The 15,148-nt window shown below is 40.6% G+C and overlaps 1 protein-coding gene across 1 annotated transcript; it reads left to right on the top strand.

Annotated features, from left to right (window-relative positions):
• Positions 1–324: 324 nt before the first annotated feature.
• Positions 325–14,831, top strand: LOC104962102 (kinesin-like protein KIF1A; the record flags this gene model as incomplete). The annotated part of the gene is made up of 20 exons (XM_010790496.1): positions 325–349; positions 500–659; positions 778–868; positions 957–1,075; positions 1,167–1,222; positions 3,031–3,139; positions 3,457–3,523; positions 3,609–3,693; positions 3,779–3,884; positions 6,123–6,149; positions 7,894–7,917; positions 8,778–8,892; positions 8,991–9,124; positions 9,211–9,272; positions 9,351–9,496; positions 11,227–11,412; positions 11,611–11,682; positions 11,860–11,981; positions 14,424–14,564; positions 14,639–14,831. Coding segments are annotated over exons 1-20 (2,040 nt in total), but the record flags the coding sequence as incomplete, so codon positions are not given.
• Positions 14,832–15,148: the final 317 nt, after the last annotated feature.

Below are 15,148 nucleotides of genomic sequence, written 5' to 3'. Positions count from 1 at the left end.
AAAAGCAAACTGCATGTATAACTGTTGTGTTTATCTTATTATCTTTGCCTTTTAATGCCTGTTATAAAATGCCATTATATAATGTGTTTTTACTGTATTTATTCTTAAATGTCTTTTATTTTTTTATTTTGTAAAGCACTTTGAATTGTCGCATACTGAAAGGTGCTATATAAATAAACTTGCCTTGCCTGACAGTGACATGATGCAATGACAGATGGGTCTTCTAAATAGAATGAATAAAGCTAAGCGTCATTGGATAAAATAAATTCTTCCCTCTCCCTGCACAAAAGAAGGGCAAATAGCACTCAGCTACATAAGTCTATAATGGTGTTTGTGCTCAATATCTTTTGTGAGTCAGACCTCGGGACAGGGCAAGTCCTGGTTTTATCAGCTGCTGGAATCCATTCTTTGGGAATTTCTCGTGATTGCTCCAAAAATCCACTTGACTACCTGGAATACCAGCTTTCATCTGTGTCTGATTTTTTTGTTGGCCCGACAGCTGGTGCCGATGAGCCCGAGAATCCAGTAAAGAGTCTGGATGGGCCACTGGACACAGCCCTAGAGCACCTGAGGATTGGTAATGTCTTCACCTTCAGGGTGACTGTTCTGCAAGCCTCCAGCATTTCTGCAGAATATGCTGACATCTTCTGCCAGTTCAAGTAAGCACTTCATCAAAAATGTTTACATTGTACATTTTTTGCCCTATGATCGCCAGTATTCATTATGTAACTTTTTTTAATGTTTCAAATTCAACAATGTGACTTGCATTGATTTCAGTTTCATCCACCGTCATGATGAGGCCTTCTCCACTGAACCCTTAAAGAACACAGGCTGCGGCCCCCCTCTTGGCTTCTACCATGTGCAGAATGTAAGAAGTATCACTCAGATCCTCTTTAATAAAGAGCTGAGTTGTTTTGATAGGTGACATGTTTGAACAATGCTGTGTTCTTTTATAGATTGCTGTTGAAGTGACTAAATCCTTTGTGGACTACATCAAGACTCAGCCCATTGTGTTTGAAGTGTTTGGACACTACCAGAAACAGCCTTTTCTCCCCCTCTGCAAAGACATCATCAGGTAACTGGAAGAACTGATTTACCGTACAGACAAAAATGCAATGTATATCATTGTGTTTTCATATAATGACACATGTTCTTTCCACTACCAGTCCACTACGTCCCTGCAGAAGACAGTTTCCAAGAGTGATGCCTCTGTCCAAACCAGGTAAACACACTCCGCCCAGAGCGACCTTATTTTACCATTATTGTATGTTGTATTGTCTATTATTACTAGTCTCTCTGGAAGTCATGTGATCTTAGCTCCATGTTGTTGGGTATAAGCAGTTGATGATGACACTTCGCCGGAGCGGGAGAAGTCGCTGGATCTGATCCGATACCTGGTCCCAGACGTGTTCAATGGGGCGCTGGTGGACTCGTTGTCAGGCCACGCTCTGTCTGCCGCTGGCCTGGCTGCTTCCTTCTTACTGGAAGCAAACGAGCAGGCTCAGCTGGCAGCCCCGCCCACCTCTATCTGTTCAGTTATTAAAGCTCAGAATCCGGGTTGGTTATGATGTCAGATCCAAGAGAATCCTGTCACTGAAAGCCTATTTATATTAAGTGTTTTTCTTCAAGTGACTTGAAAAATACTACAAAGCCAAGTACATTTTGCCATTTCACATTACAATGAACTTATTGACTGCAATTTAATGAGCTTTAACTTTGTTTAAAAACTCAAGCTACCGTGACAACAAACAAAAGCGAGTTTCACAAAAAAGAGCATGTTTTTATTACATCTACTGATGGAGGATTACTGAATGGGCAACCGGGGACAGGTCTAGGGCCCAAACTGTCTACAGTATGTCCTTTACCTATCAAATGTAATTCAAAGAGACAAGAACATTAAACACTCAGCTAGAAAGAAATGTAAAAGACTATAAAGTCACCAAAACAACCACAAAGAGATGCAAAAAAGCTGTAAATAAATACTGAGAATCACAACAACATGTACATGGGCTAAACAACCACAAAAAGGCACAACATGACTGCAAGGAGACAACAAGTACGGTAACTACAAAGAAACTCAAAATGACAACAAATAAATACAAAATGACAACAAAGATACACAAAGTAAATTCAAAGAAATTCTAAAAACCACAAAGGAATACAAAATGCCTACAGGGATACACACATTTACTACAAAGAGACTTCAAAGACACAAACAACAACAACAAAAATAAGCTTAACAACCAATCAGTGTGCGTTCTCATACAGTTTGTAGGAGGGATGGTGGGGCCCAGAGCTCTTCATTTAAATTCCACACCTGAGGTTACTACTGCCATGACTATTAGAAGCTGTATTACATCAAAACAAAAACGACTTGATATAAAAGGGGGTTTCATTGTGTCAGGATTCAGTTGGATCGGCTCTCTGATGTTCTGTGTGTGTGGTGGATTCTCCTCGCAGTTCCCTCTTTGAACCGGACCATGGCGCCTTTCTGCTTCAGTAGTCAGTCATGAAAAATACTCTCTCAGTCGGCAATGTTAAATATACTGTACAAAATACTGAATTGAGCTAAACTGCATGTAACTGATTTCAAATTCAACCTCTCTTAATTCCTTTTGGGGAACTACTTTGAGTATAAGGACTGCGTTTAACTCAAGGCTAGACTAGATTGAATTAGTTAATCAATAACAATCAACAAAATCAAATCTGATTAAGTAGAGTTGGAGAAGTCTGTGCATATACTTTTCCTTATGCACAGGATGTACAGTATTTGTTATTACAAGGGGCTGTGTTGCAAAGTGAGAAACCCACAAAACCAGAGTTAAGTTTTATAAAAAAAAGAATGTAAATGAAGAAAGGAGCTCCTTCTACATGACTAATGGTTCCTCTCTTTCCCTGCATCACTGATTTCCATTCTTCTTCCCTTTCACTCTCCTTGTAGGTTTAGAGCAGCTCCTTGCTGTTACCACTAGTCTGCTCCCTGTCTACCCTCAACCTCTCTTACACTCTTTATCTCCTTCTTCATCACAGTACCGGCGACCAAGCTGACAGCCATGACCCGCCCTCAGGCCGGACCCTGTCACTGCAAATATGATCTCATGGTGTTCTTTGAAATCTGCGAGCTGGAGGCCACTGGAGAGTGAGTGTCCTGCATCACAAACATCCAGTTTTGTTTTCTTTGAAAAAGTAAAGAAAATCAATTCTGGTGATCTATTTTCAAAGTCTGATCCAAACTGTTTCTCTCCTGTTGTTATGATAATTGTTCTCAGTTCAATTGATGGAACAATTAGTATCAGACATAGATGATCAAAAAACTGATTTTTGTATCATTTACCTCTAAAGTCTCCCATAGAATAGTTATAATGATCCTGACACACTTTGAAACAAATGTCTCCACACTGTCACAACGTCACATGACCACATCCGTGAAGCTGTTTTTCATCTGTGTCTTCCCAGGTACATCCCTGCTGTGGTGGACCACAGAGGAGGAATGCCTTGCCATGGCACATACCTACTGCATCAGGTATGCCAATCACACTGAACAAATACAACATTTAGTGTTTTCTAGATGAACCTATCATGACAACTGATCATTTGTTGACAAACAGGGCCTCCAGAGGAGAATCACTGTTACTATTGTACACGAGTCAGGAGGTGAATTGGAATGGAAAGACATCCGTGAGCTTGTTGTGGGTAAGTTAAGGTCCATCGCATCATCAGTCATATTGCCTCTGTATGTCTACGAGCTGTTCTAACTGAGGCATGACTGCCGTCCTAGGTCGTCTCCGCAACATGCCTGAAGCTGATGAGACCATCATCGACCCCAACATCCTGTCCCTCAACATCCTGTCTGCTGGCTATGTCAGGCCCATGCGAGATGACCGGTACGTACTGCTTTACACTTTCTGTGAACAGTCAGATCTTTGTAAATAGAGAATAAGCCAGGGCCAGCCCATGTTCTGCACATTTGATCAGATTCAGATTATATGGTTGGTAGTCATTCGTATATTTGTGGACATATATATATATATATGTTTGTTTATGGCAGCATTGCTGAATTTGGAAACCATTATATTGTTCTGATTTACATTTCAACAACAAAATTATCTACAGAAAGCCTTGAGAGGCAGGTGAGAGAAAAACAAGTGGTGACTCAATCAATATGAAGGAAAATCTATGTTTTGAGTAATATTAAATTCATGGGGTATTGATACACAGCCTCTCCTGCCCAAAGGGAGTACAAGACAACATTGACATCTGCAAAAACGTTTTCTCTTCAGCTGTTTTTACAAATAGCAAATCATTTGGAAAGATGTGTTTCTGTAAAAGATGTGATAACAGTTTAGAGAAGACTAAAAAAATGGATCACCAGAATAGTTTTTCTCTCTTGCCTCTCAGGATCTCACTGTTGTGTCAGCTGCACTGAAACACAGCACACAGGCTAACGCATGGCATAGGGAACCAGCTGCACTTGTGGAGACAAAGCATAGCAAGAGACACAGCTTGAATGCACCTAGATATTTAGTTAACTTCATCATCATGACCTGCATGAGTATAGCTTCCTCTCTCTAAATGCAGGAGGCCACACATAACATATCTAGAGTGAGCATGAGCAAAGTGAATCAAAGAGTTGTTTATTTTCCACCTCATCAGCAGTTATGAATTCCCTTGTCCATGCTGGCTGTGCGACCCTCCTTGTTGTTAATCTTTGCTTTTCATTTGTTTGATCATTGTACCTCCATGTTGAATACTGTATGACCTTGTTTATCACCTCACCTCTAACTCGTGTCACTTCTCCACACAGATTAGATTTACCAACTCACCTGCTTATAGACTTTAAGAGCCACTTGTTTTTTACCAAGAACCCTCATCACACTGTATTTACTGCTGAACAGGCCTTTATTAATTATTACAATAGCACACCAAAACGAAATTAAAACTGCATGTGTTTTTAACTCCAGCATGGATCTGTGTGTAAAACACTAAACTCTATGTATTTGAACTCAAGAGAAACAATATGTCTTCATCACTTTCTTGAATCCCTTGATAAACTCCTGATATTTAACATTACCAAACTGGATATGACAATGCAGAAATGTGAATCAATCTGGTGGTGTTGTGTGATTGCAGTCTGGTGTGTAGAATAGCGGGGAGAAGGTGTGGCCTAAATACAAATCACAATTACAGGAAACAACAACCCAACAGACCAATGCCATTGCTAATACCAAGCTGAAATAAAAAAAGTTTTACTAACATGAACCACAACATTTTGTGACTGTGACATGTTGTTGCTGGAGTTTCCACTGTGAACATGGGCCTGGTAACTTTTTTCAAGTTACTCTGATGTCCTTGGAGGGTTAAACATTTCTGTCAGAAACAAATATATATATAATATATTATTTTCCACTTTGAACGAAGTAAAATCTGTTGAACAACTTGATCATAACTACCAAATATTCATTGCCATTTTGGTTTAATTCCAAAATGTCACATATCTGAGATCAACATTTCTGTCATATGTATTAACACAGCCAAGATGCTTTAACAATGAAAATGCCCAAAATGTCCCTATCAGGCTCACCAGTAGATGGCAGTAGATTTATGTTAAGACTACAGTCAAAATAATAAGACCTTGGGTTTTAGAATGACAGATATTAATGGCATGAAAACATAATCAACTCTTTTCTGGTTTGTCTTTGAATATCCAAATCCTCCTACCTATCCTCCCATAACCACTGTTTTATGGCACAATAACTCTTAATTGGTGTCACACTATATATGTGCTTACAGTGTATTTACAGCGTATTATATGTAAAGAAAAAAGTCTACATTCTCTTTTAATATCCTTCTGCAAAACTTATAACATTATCTGGTGTTCAAATTATGGAAACTGTAAAGTATTTTTGTGAGTTTTTCTCTAAATCTACTGAACGCTCCACGCAGCCCTCAGTGTTCGTCTCGTTCCTTTTGCCTCAATGGTCAATAATGCTGGTGTAAGGGCTCAGCGGGGCGGGTCCAGACGGGGGTCCATGACGAGACTAACATCAAGGTGTAAATGGATGCTAACATTTTTTTCCCTCCAGTCCACTAACGGAATGTTGTTGTTTTTTTTGCTTTTGCAGACAGTTTCTTGATTCGGACATGCCTAGGTATATTATTTTGCCTCTCTTCTCATGCTCTTCAGTGACACAAACATCCCTCTAACGTCCTCCTCACCCTGCAATCCAGCCTCCCATGAAGTCGTTACTCTCTCTTCTACTCTGCCATTACTGTCAGCATTTCATCCGTGCCTCTTTGTTTTCTCCCCTCCTGAGAAGTCAGGGTGTGGTTGTGCATGTCCCCTCTTGCTGCTGCGCTGGGTGTGTGTGTGTGTTTGAGCTGTTATCAGGTTTATGATAGACAGGGTCTGCATGGCTGGTTTTGCTTCCCGTTGGCTGTGTCTCTGCTGGAGGTGTCGTGGCGTTCAGTCTCACACTCTCTGTTCCCACTTCAGCAGATGCTGTAGGAACTATCTAATAAGGCTGATGTGAGAAACTGTACAATCAATATTTGATCACTGCATTTGTTTTGGATGGAAAATACATTTTAAAATGTTGTAGACATCTTATTTAAAATATATGTTACTCTGTCTTCCTGATTGTTTCTAGATGTTGAATTAACAGATGAATTTAAAATGCAGCAAAGTCACATCAAACATGGTTGCACTCCCAATGTGGTTGAAAAAAATTCAATATTGGTAAGATTCATTTGCCAGTAGAGAATGGAAGTGATCACAGTTCTTTTGAAACAAAAAATGCTCACCATGTTCTGCCCTTTCCACTCTGTTTGTTATTCTCATATTGTGGACCTTTGCAGTGAAGAAATATTTTGAATCCATGGATATGATTTTGTTAGTTACCTCTAGAGTGGTTCCCATCAAAGCAACAGAGTATTAACATGAACACTAGTCATCCACTGTTACTCAAGTGCTGTAACATGGATCACATCACTTACAGTACAGCACGCCATTCAAATGCAGCTATTAAAATGTAATCCAGTGAACCCATTACCTCACCAGTAGCACCTCTCAAAATGTCTGCGATGTTGCCACATCGTGGCCAGTTTACCTCGCTGAAACTGGCCAAACACCAGGAACAAACGGCTCCTCGCATGTTCCGCCAGCATGACTTCAGTCCTGGCTCCTGCAGGAGGTAGTAAAAGGCAGAGAAACACATGTTGGTGTAGTGCACAGAGGAAATTGCTTCCTTGTAATGAAAGTGAACACTTTTCTACTACTGGGAAATAAGTGTGTTTATATGTGTGATGTGGGTGTTAATGCACTTGCTAATTAGTTAAAAACTGGCCATCTTTGCAGTGAATCTGCTTTACTCACACAGAGCCACAGTGAGTTTCTGCATTACAGAGTCCACTCAGTTCATTGTGTCTGTTTATTCTGGGTGACACATTGTTCACTCTCCGACAAGGTCACATCAGTCCAACATCTGAACCTCATGAAGACTCCTTTCAGACTGTTTTTATGGCTTACGAAAACATTAGTTTCCTTTTACAATTCGTGCTTGGATTATCTTTTTTAAATACTGTATAATGCTGTGAAAGAACTGCTTCCTGTATGTGACTATTTCCGCTCAGGGGTAATGAAAAAAGACGTGTACATTAGTGTAGCAGAAAGCAGTACAGTTTAGCTTCAGGAATGCCGTTATTTAACCCTCTCAATGGTTGGGCAGGGTTAGAGCACCTTCCACAGGATTCTCATGTTCTCTTATAGATGATCTGTGTTAACATAATGAGATAACAGAGTGGAAAACAAACACTATCCCAGCCTCACGAGCGCGGCACAACCACAAACAAACTTTCTCACTTTCTATTCTTTTGCTGATTTCTTCTTCCTCACAGCATTTCCTCGGGAGTTGACCATAGGTATTTCACTGCCCTGTCCCTCATTCCTCTGGCTGTCTCTCACCCCCCCCCCTCCTTTTTCTGTACTAAAAGTCACCTCCGCTCTATTTGCATTTCTGTCGTGGTTTGTACATCAACTAAATCAGCCTGTTGCATGCAGAAAGGTTTCATTAGCACTTTTGTTTGACTTACATTTGATGAATACTTACTACAACATAAAATGATAATATCTGTTTTACCAAGCCTAATATTATGTTACCAAATCCTATTTTTATCTTTCTGTTTGTGAAATATGTTTTAATATTGAAAGTTGTTGTTAAAGGGATGGTTCAACTATAAGAAACAGTATTACAGAATATAGCAGTTGTCACACCCGTAGTTTGCAGAAGCAGTCGGGAGTACCAGTAAATAAGCTAAGACATGTACTGCTTTGGATGGGGGGCAAAGGCAAACATGTTTATGACCACCCAACAAATGTTGTCATTGTTTAAATGTACACTGAATCATATGATTCAAAGGGTTAGTTTGGATTCACTAAAGTCACACAATAATACAAACTAACTGCCAGATCAAAGCAGCGGCAGACCAACAACGTTTGTGTTCTGCTAGGTCAAATTATTGTTTTTTAGTAGTCTGGTGGCTTTGCAGAGAGCTTTAGTTCCATGTTAAAATTAATTAAGTGTACGCTTAAACTGATGTTGATTTTTTTTTATGTGGACCTTTCTCAAGAGGCCACAGCAATGCATTGCTAACTTTCAAGCTCCTACTCATATATGTGTATTTTAAAGACAGACAGTAGCATGTATTTAGCTCTGCCTGCTTATTTTTTGTTCAGGTAGAAGCACTTACATTTTAACACCTGATTCATTTGATCAACTTAGGACTTTCTTCCGCTTCGAGGCTGCTTGGGACAGCTCCATGCACAACTCCCTGCTTCTAAACAGAGTCACTCCATATGGAGAGAAGATCTACATGACCCTCTCGGCCTACCTGGAGGTACAGCACAGAGCCTGAGATCATGAGAACAAATAGCTCTTACAGTGTCGGAGGTGATTCATGTCTGATATCCTTCCTCTTTCTCTTATCAATTGAAGATGGAGAACTGCACCCAGCCCGCAATCATAACCAAAGATATCTGCATGGTGTTTTACTCACGAGACACAAAGCTCTCAGCCTCGCGCTCCATCCGGAACCTTTTTGGCACTGGAAGCCTGAGAGCGGCAGACGGGTGAGTTTTAAACTTCAAACCTTGAAAAAAATCAAAACAGTTCCTGTGATTTTTCTTAATGTAGAGCTCTGTTTTTGACTTTGTAGAAACCGTGTTACTGGAGTTTATGAGGTCAGCATGTGTAACCTGGCAGATGCAGGAAGCCCAGGTGAGCGTCAAGACTAAGTCCTCATTTTGCATCTGCTCACTTATGCGACATTTCTAATACTGACTCTAACCATTCCAGGTATGCAGAGGAGACGTAGGCGGGTGCTGGACACCTCCGTGGCCTACGTCCGCGGGGAGGAGAACCTGGCCGGGTGGAGGCCCCGAAGTGACAGCCTCATTCTGGACCACCAGTGGGAGCTGGAGAAACTCAGCCTTCTGCAAGATGTAACGGCAATTTATTTTTATTTCACCTTTTACATCTCTTTAAATGTGTTGCTTTGATGAATATATGATACAAAATCATATATTAATATATGTTAAAGTTCATAACCAACTTCAGTCTTAGATCATAACTACAAAACATTAATCATTGCCAGAATCATAGCCCTTTAAAAGTCAGTTTCTTTTTATTGTATCAAAGGACATTTATTTAATTCTTGAATATGTCAGTGATTAGCAACAACAAAGCAGTGTTTGACGCAGTTCTCCATATTGCAGCAACAAAAGGTGGACACAAGTTAAAGATCCTATTGGCGTTATATGAAAACAAGAGAAATAGCTATATTTGGTGAGAAATAGTATAAACTACAAATGTGAAGCCAAGGCTCTGGATTAAAAGCCTGATATAATAGAATCAGAATCAGAATGCATGGTTTTACGATAGCAATCAAACATTGTCTTTAATGGGTTTCATGTAGATATTTTAGGGGGTCTCTTGAAGTGTCTGCATTTGAAGTGTCTACACCCATTATTATAGGTTAATCAAATGAACTAGTGTTGATCCCTCCAAAATTGAAAATAAAATTGAAACCTTTCCAATATTTATGCCATAAGCATTAAATGGATATTTAAAGGTTCTAAATTAGGAAAGCTTTTAAAAACTTTGCTTTGAAAAGCAAATGCTGAACAAATGGTAATTGTGCTACAGTGTTTGGCATAATAGTGCATTGTTTCTTAATAAAAATAACAGGACTACCTCACTAAGATGTTTCTTTAAGTTAAACTGGGACTATAAATGAATCTGAGGTTTATATAAGTCATCTTTGACATGTAATGTAATGTAATCTTTAAGTTAGTAGCCAGGGAACCTACATGCAGGTGTACAAATGTCAAGACAAAAACATCTATAGTGATTCAACTGCAGAAAACTATAAGACATTTAAGTCTACCATCATTTGAAACAAATGATTTAATTTTGTAATTAGATAGTTTCCCTGTTTTCACAAGAGTGGGTATCACTGGTGGATCAGTAATCAGAGACACAGCATAACTAACAGCTAAGGAAGAACAAGACAGGACCCAGGATGGATCCATGAGGGACTCCACAGGTCAGATGAGCACATAAGAAGAAAAAATGTCCATAGCCTTACAGTATACGAAACCAAAACCCTTTCTGAGAATATCCATTATGATTATTGTTGGAGAATAATTTGCCCTGCATGTCCTCCTTCGCCCTCTGACGCAGCTGACCAACCTTGAGCAGCCGTTATCTCCCATAAGGAGGGGCTGCCCTAGCATATTGTTGATGTTACCAGTTTGTGACCGGGCAACTCTCAGTCAGAGATAGTTATTGTTGTGGCACACCTGGAACACATCCTTCTCGGGGTGTAGATGACAACAACTGTGATTCAGTGTCCTCAGCTGTTTAGTCTATCTATTGAAGAATGTTGATTATTACACTCTGAACTAGTTAAAACCTGGAGCTACAGAAGGGGTCTTCAGAATTGATTGTGGCATCTCAACCGTGTGGTCAACTTGTGGCCCTTTGACATGTCTTGTGAATTCTCTGGCCGAAGCTCCAAATAAACCGTCAGTGTTTGCCATCAGAGCTCCAGCTCTCCATCATGTCTCTCTTTGAGTCCTGACTCCTCCATTGCTACAGAAGTTTCCCCCACAGTTATGATTTATGTTACGAAAAGCAGCTGTTTCTCTTGTTTCTCTTCCCATTCTATCAGGTGGAGAAGACCAAGCATTACCTCTTGCTGAGGGAGAAACTGGAGTCTACAATGCTCATGGGCCAGGATTCCCTGCAGTCCTGCGTCACCAAGGACCTGAGTGAGACTCCTCAGCCCCCCGAGGTGGAGCAGGAGGTCAGCTGCAGCTCTGAGATCACCGAGAGGCAAAGGGAGCTCGCTGCCAAGGTCAGCTACATCACAAATAAAACCTGAAGTTCATTTTTGACTTCATGCAGTCCTGATTGTTTTTTGTAACACTACTACTCTATGATCTCTGTCTTGTCAAATCTGTGCTGAATGTACCTTCATTTTGATTATATTACAGATCTGCTGATTTCATTATCGGTTATCTAATCTTAGAGACTCTCTGTCTTTTGTTCACAGTGTTTGCGGCTGCTCACTCACTCCTTTAACCGAGAATACACTCACGTGTGTGTCAGCGCCAGTGAAAGCAAGGTAGTGCTCAAAACACTCACATTTAAACCGAGACATGAAAAAAAGAAAAGATATGATGTACGTCTGATTGTTCCTCACAGTTGACGTGTGTGTGTGTGTGTGTGTGTGTGTGTGTGTGTGTGTGTGTGTGTGTGTGTGTGTGTGTGTGTGTGTGTGTGTGTGTGTGTGTGTGTCCAGCTCTCAGAGATGTCCATCACAATGCTCAGAGACTCAGCTTCAATCTCTGCTCTCAACACAATAACACCTTCCTCGACATGCCCTTCGCTGGTTGATGGTTGCTATGCCAACACTGAACTCAGGTGAGTACTTGTTAACATTTTTGGCTTTTTAATGTTAATTTGTCTATAATTTTAAATGTGTTATTGCATATGGGATACACAGGTGTGTATAATTATTTGGCATTTTGGGAGTTCAACCTCAGCTCTTTCAGCAAAAATACAGACACTCAGATTCTTAAGGACACAAATGTCCTCATTGAAACCACATTTCTTTATCCCACGGCCATCACAGCTTACAAGCACTCAGTTACAGTGGGGCAAAAAAGTATTTAGTAAGCTACCAATTGTGCAAGTTCTCCCACTTAAAAAGATAAGAGAGGCCTGTAATTTTCATCCTAGGTACACTTCAACTATGAGAGACAGAATGGGGGGAAAGAATCCAGGAAATCACATTGTAGGATTTTTTATGAATTAATTGGTAAATTCCTCTGTAAAATAAGTATTTGGTCACCTACAAACAAACAAGATTTCTGGCTCTCACAGACCTCTAAGTTCTTCTTTAAGAGCCTCCTCTGTCCTCCACTCGTTAACTGTATTAATGGCACCTGTTTGAACTCGTTATCAGTATAAGAGACACCTGTCCACAACCTCAAACAGTCACATTCCAAACTCCACTATGGCCAAGACCAAAGAGCTGTCAAAGGACACCAGAAACAAAATTGTAGACCTGCACCAGGCTGGGAAGACTGAATCTGCAATAGGTAAGCAGCTTGGTGTGAAGAAATCAACTGTGGGAGCAATTATTAGAAAATGGAAGACATACAAGACCACTGATAATCTCCCTCGATCTGGGGCTCCACGCAAGATCTCACCCCGTGGGGTCAAAATGATCACAAGAACGGTGAGCAAAAATCCCAGAACCACACGGGGGGACCTAGTCAATGACCTGCAGAGAGCTGGGACCAAAGGTAACAAAGGCTACCATCAGTAACACACTACGCCGCCAGGGACTCAAATCCTGCAGTGCCAGATGTGTCCCCCTGCTTAAGCCAGTACATGTCCAGGCCCGTCTGAAGTTTGCTAGAGAGCACTTAGATGATCCAGAAGAGGATTGGGAGAATGTCATATGGTCAGATGAAACCAAAATAGAACTTTTTGGTAAAAACTCAACTAGACGTGTTTGGAGGAGAAAGAATGCTGAGTTGCATCCAAAGAACACCATACCTACTGTGAAACATAGGGGTGGAAACATCATGCTTTGGGGCTGTTTTTCGGCAAAGGGACCAGGACGACTGATCCGTGTAAAGGAAAGAATGAATGGGGCCATGTATCGTGAGATTTTGAGTGACAACCTCCTTCCATCAGCAAGGGCATTGAAGATGAAACGTGGCTGGGTCTTTCAGCATGACAATGATCCCAAACACACCGCCCGGGCAACGAAGGAGTGGCCTCGTAAGAAGCATTTCAAGGTCCTGGAGTGGCCTAGCCAGTCTCCAGATCTCAACCCCATAGAAAATCTTTGGAGGGAGTTGAAAGTCTGTGTTGCCCAGCGACAGCCCCAAAACATCACTGCTCTAGAGGAGATCTGCATGGAGGAATGGGCCAAAATACCAGCAACAGTGTGTGAAAACCTTGTGAAGACTTACAGAAAACGTTTGACCTCTGTCATTGCCAACAAAGGGTATATAACAAAGTATTGAGATGAAATTTTGTTATTGACCAAATACTTATTTTCCACCATAATTTGCAAATAAATTCTTTAAAAATCAGACAATGTGATTCTTTTCTCATTTTGTCTCTCATAGTTGAGGTATACCTAGGATGGAAATTACTAGGCCTCTCATCTTTTTAAGTGGGAGAACTTGCACAATTGGTGGCTGACTAAATACTTTTTTGCCCCACTGTACATCAGCCTTTCAATCCAGAGCCCTGGCTTTCTTGTTTTTTCGATTCAGAATCAAGTTTATTGCCAGGTACGTTTACACACACAAGGAATTTGCTTTGGTATCTGGTGGTGCAAACATAAATAATCTAGGAAAATAAGTTTCAATAGTAGGTATTAATATATAAGGATAGTACAAAATAAGTATTGTCCATCATATTGAGCTACAGGACAAATACATGCTGCTGTATAATGGGGCACTGCAGTTTTTATGCATTGTATGAAAAATATATGCTGTTGCTAATCATTGGCATTTTCAAGACTGTGAATCAAAAAATCTGCCATCATATTTTTGGATGATTGTATGACAGTTTTTGAGGGATGCAGATATTGTTTTCATTTAAGGAGTGAGGCACACAGGGTAATTGTTTCCGTTGCCTTTGTTTAATGAGTCTGGATTAACCACATTCTGTATACTGCAGACTGTGTTTTCTTTTATTCTTTGTTTTGAATAAAATTGTTGGTAGTGTGATGCTCTGACAAAACAGTGATATCACTCATTGCAGAGTGCTTTAGTTGCATCAGGTGTGGGTAGCTGCCATGTAACTATGATTTATCAGCCTCTTGTTCCTGTACCGCAGACCCCCGATGCCTCGCTCCCGTGCGGTCAGCTCCAGTCCTGACACACAGCAGGACGCAGAGAAGAAGTCCATCACCAGGGCCTCTGAAAGCAGAGCCCGGAGTCGCAGGTTCTTCCCCGACATCCAGGAGATCAGAGTCAGGTGAGTGTTCCTCAGTGACTTTGGAGACACTCTTCTGTTTCACATGTGCTGATTTCTCAACTCTACTCTTGCAGCCCCATCGTGTCAAAGAAGGGATACATACATTTCTTGGAGCCGAACACTAACGGGTGGGTGAAGCGCTACGTGGTGGTGCGGCGGCCGTACGTCTACATCTACAACACAGAGAGAGACTCTGTGGAGCGCGCTATCCTCAACCTGTCCTCGGCTCAGGTGGAGTACAGCGAGGACCAGCAGGCCATGCTGAAGGTCGGTGATCAGGGTCTGGAGGGAACATTCAAAATGTAATGCGTTACAATAAATAGTTACATGAAAACAAATCTAATCAGTAACCTAATATGAGTATCAAAATATAAAAGTAATGTAACCTGAATACTACTTTTGGAAAACCTCAATATCAAATGCAATGCAAATAAAAACGATACAATAAATAACAATAAGATGATTGTTACTTTAGTGTATGCAACAATGTAACCTTAGAAAAGAAGAAACCAACATATTTCATATAATAAATGCAGTAATAGTTTAAAAATGCTGTTTAAACTTAATGCATTAAACAAAAGCAT

The sequence above is a fragment of the Notothenia coriiceps genome, unplaced genomic scaffold (assembly GCF_000735185.1).
Source record: "Notothenia coriiceps isolate Sejong01 unplaced genomic scaffold, NC01 NC01_scaffold00034362, whole genome shotgun sequence".
NCBI lineage: Eukaryota > Metazoa > Chordata > Actinopteri > Perciformes > Nototheniidae > Notothenia > Notothenia coriiceps.
Note: the sequence above shows the minus strand (reverse complement) of the source record. Positions and strands in the feature narration are given on the sequence as shown.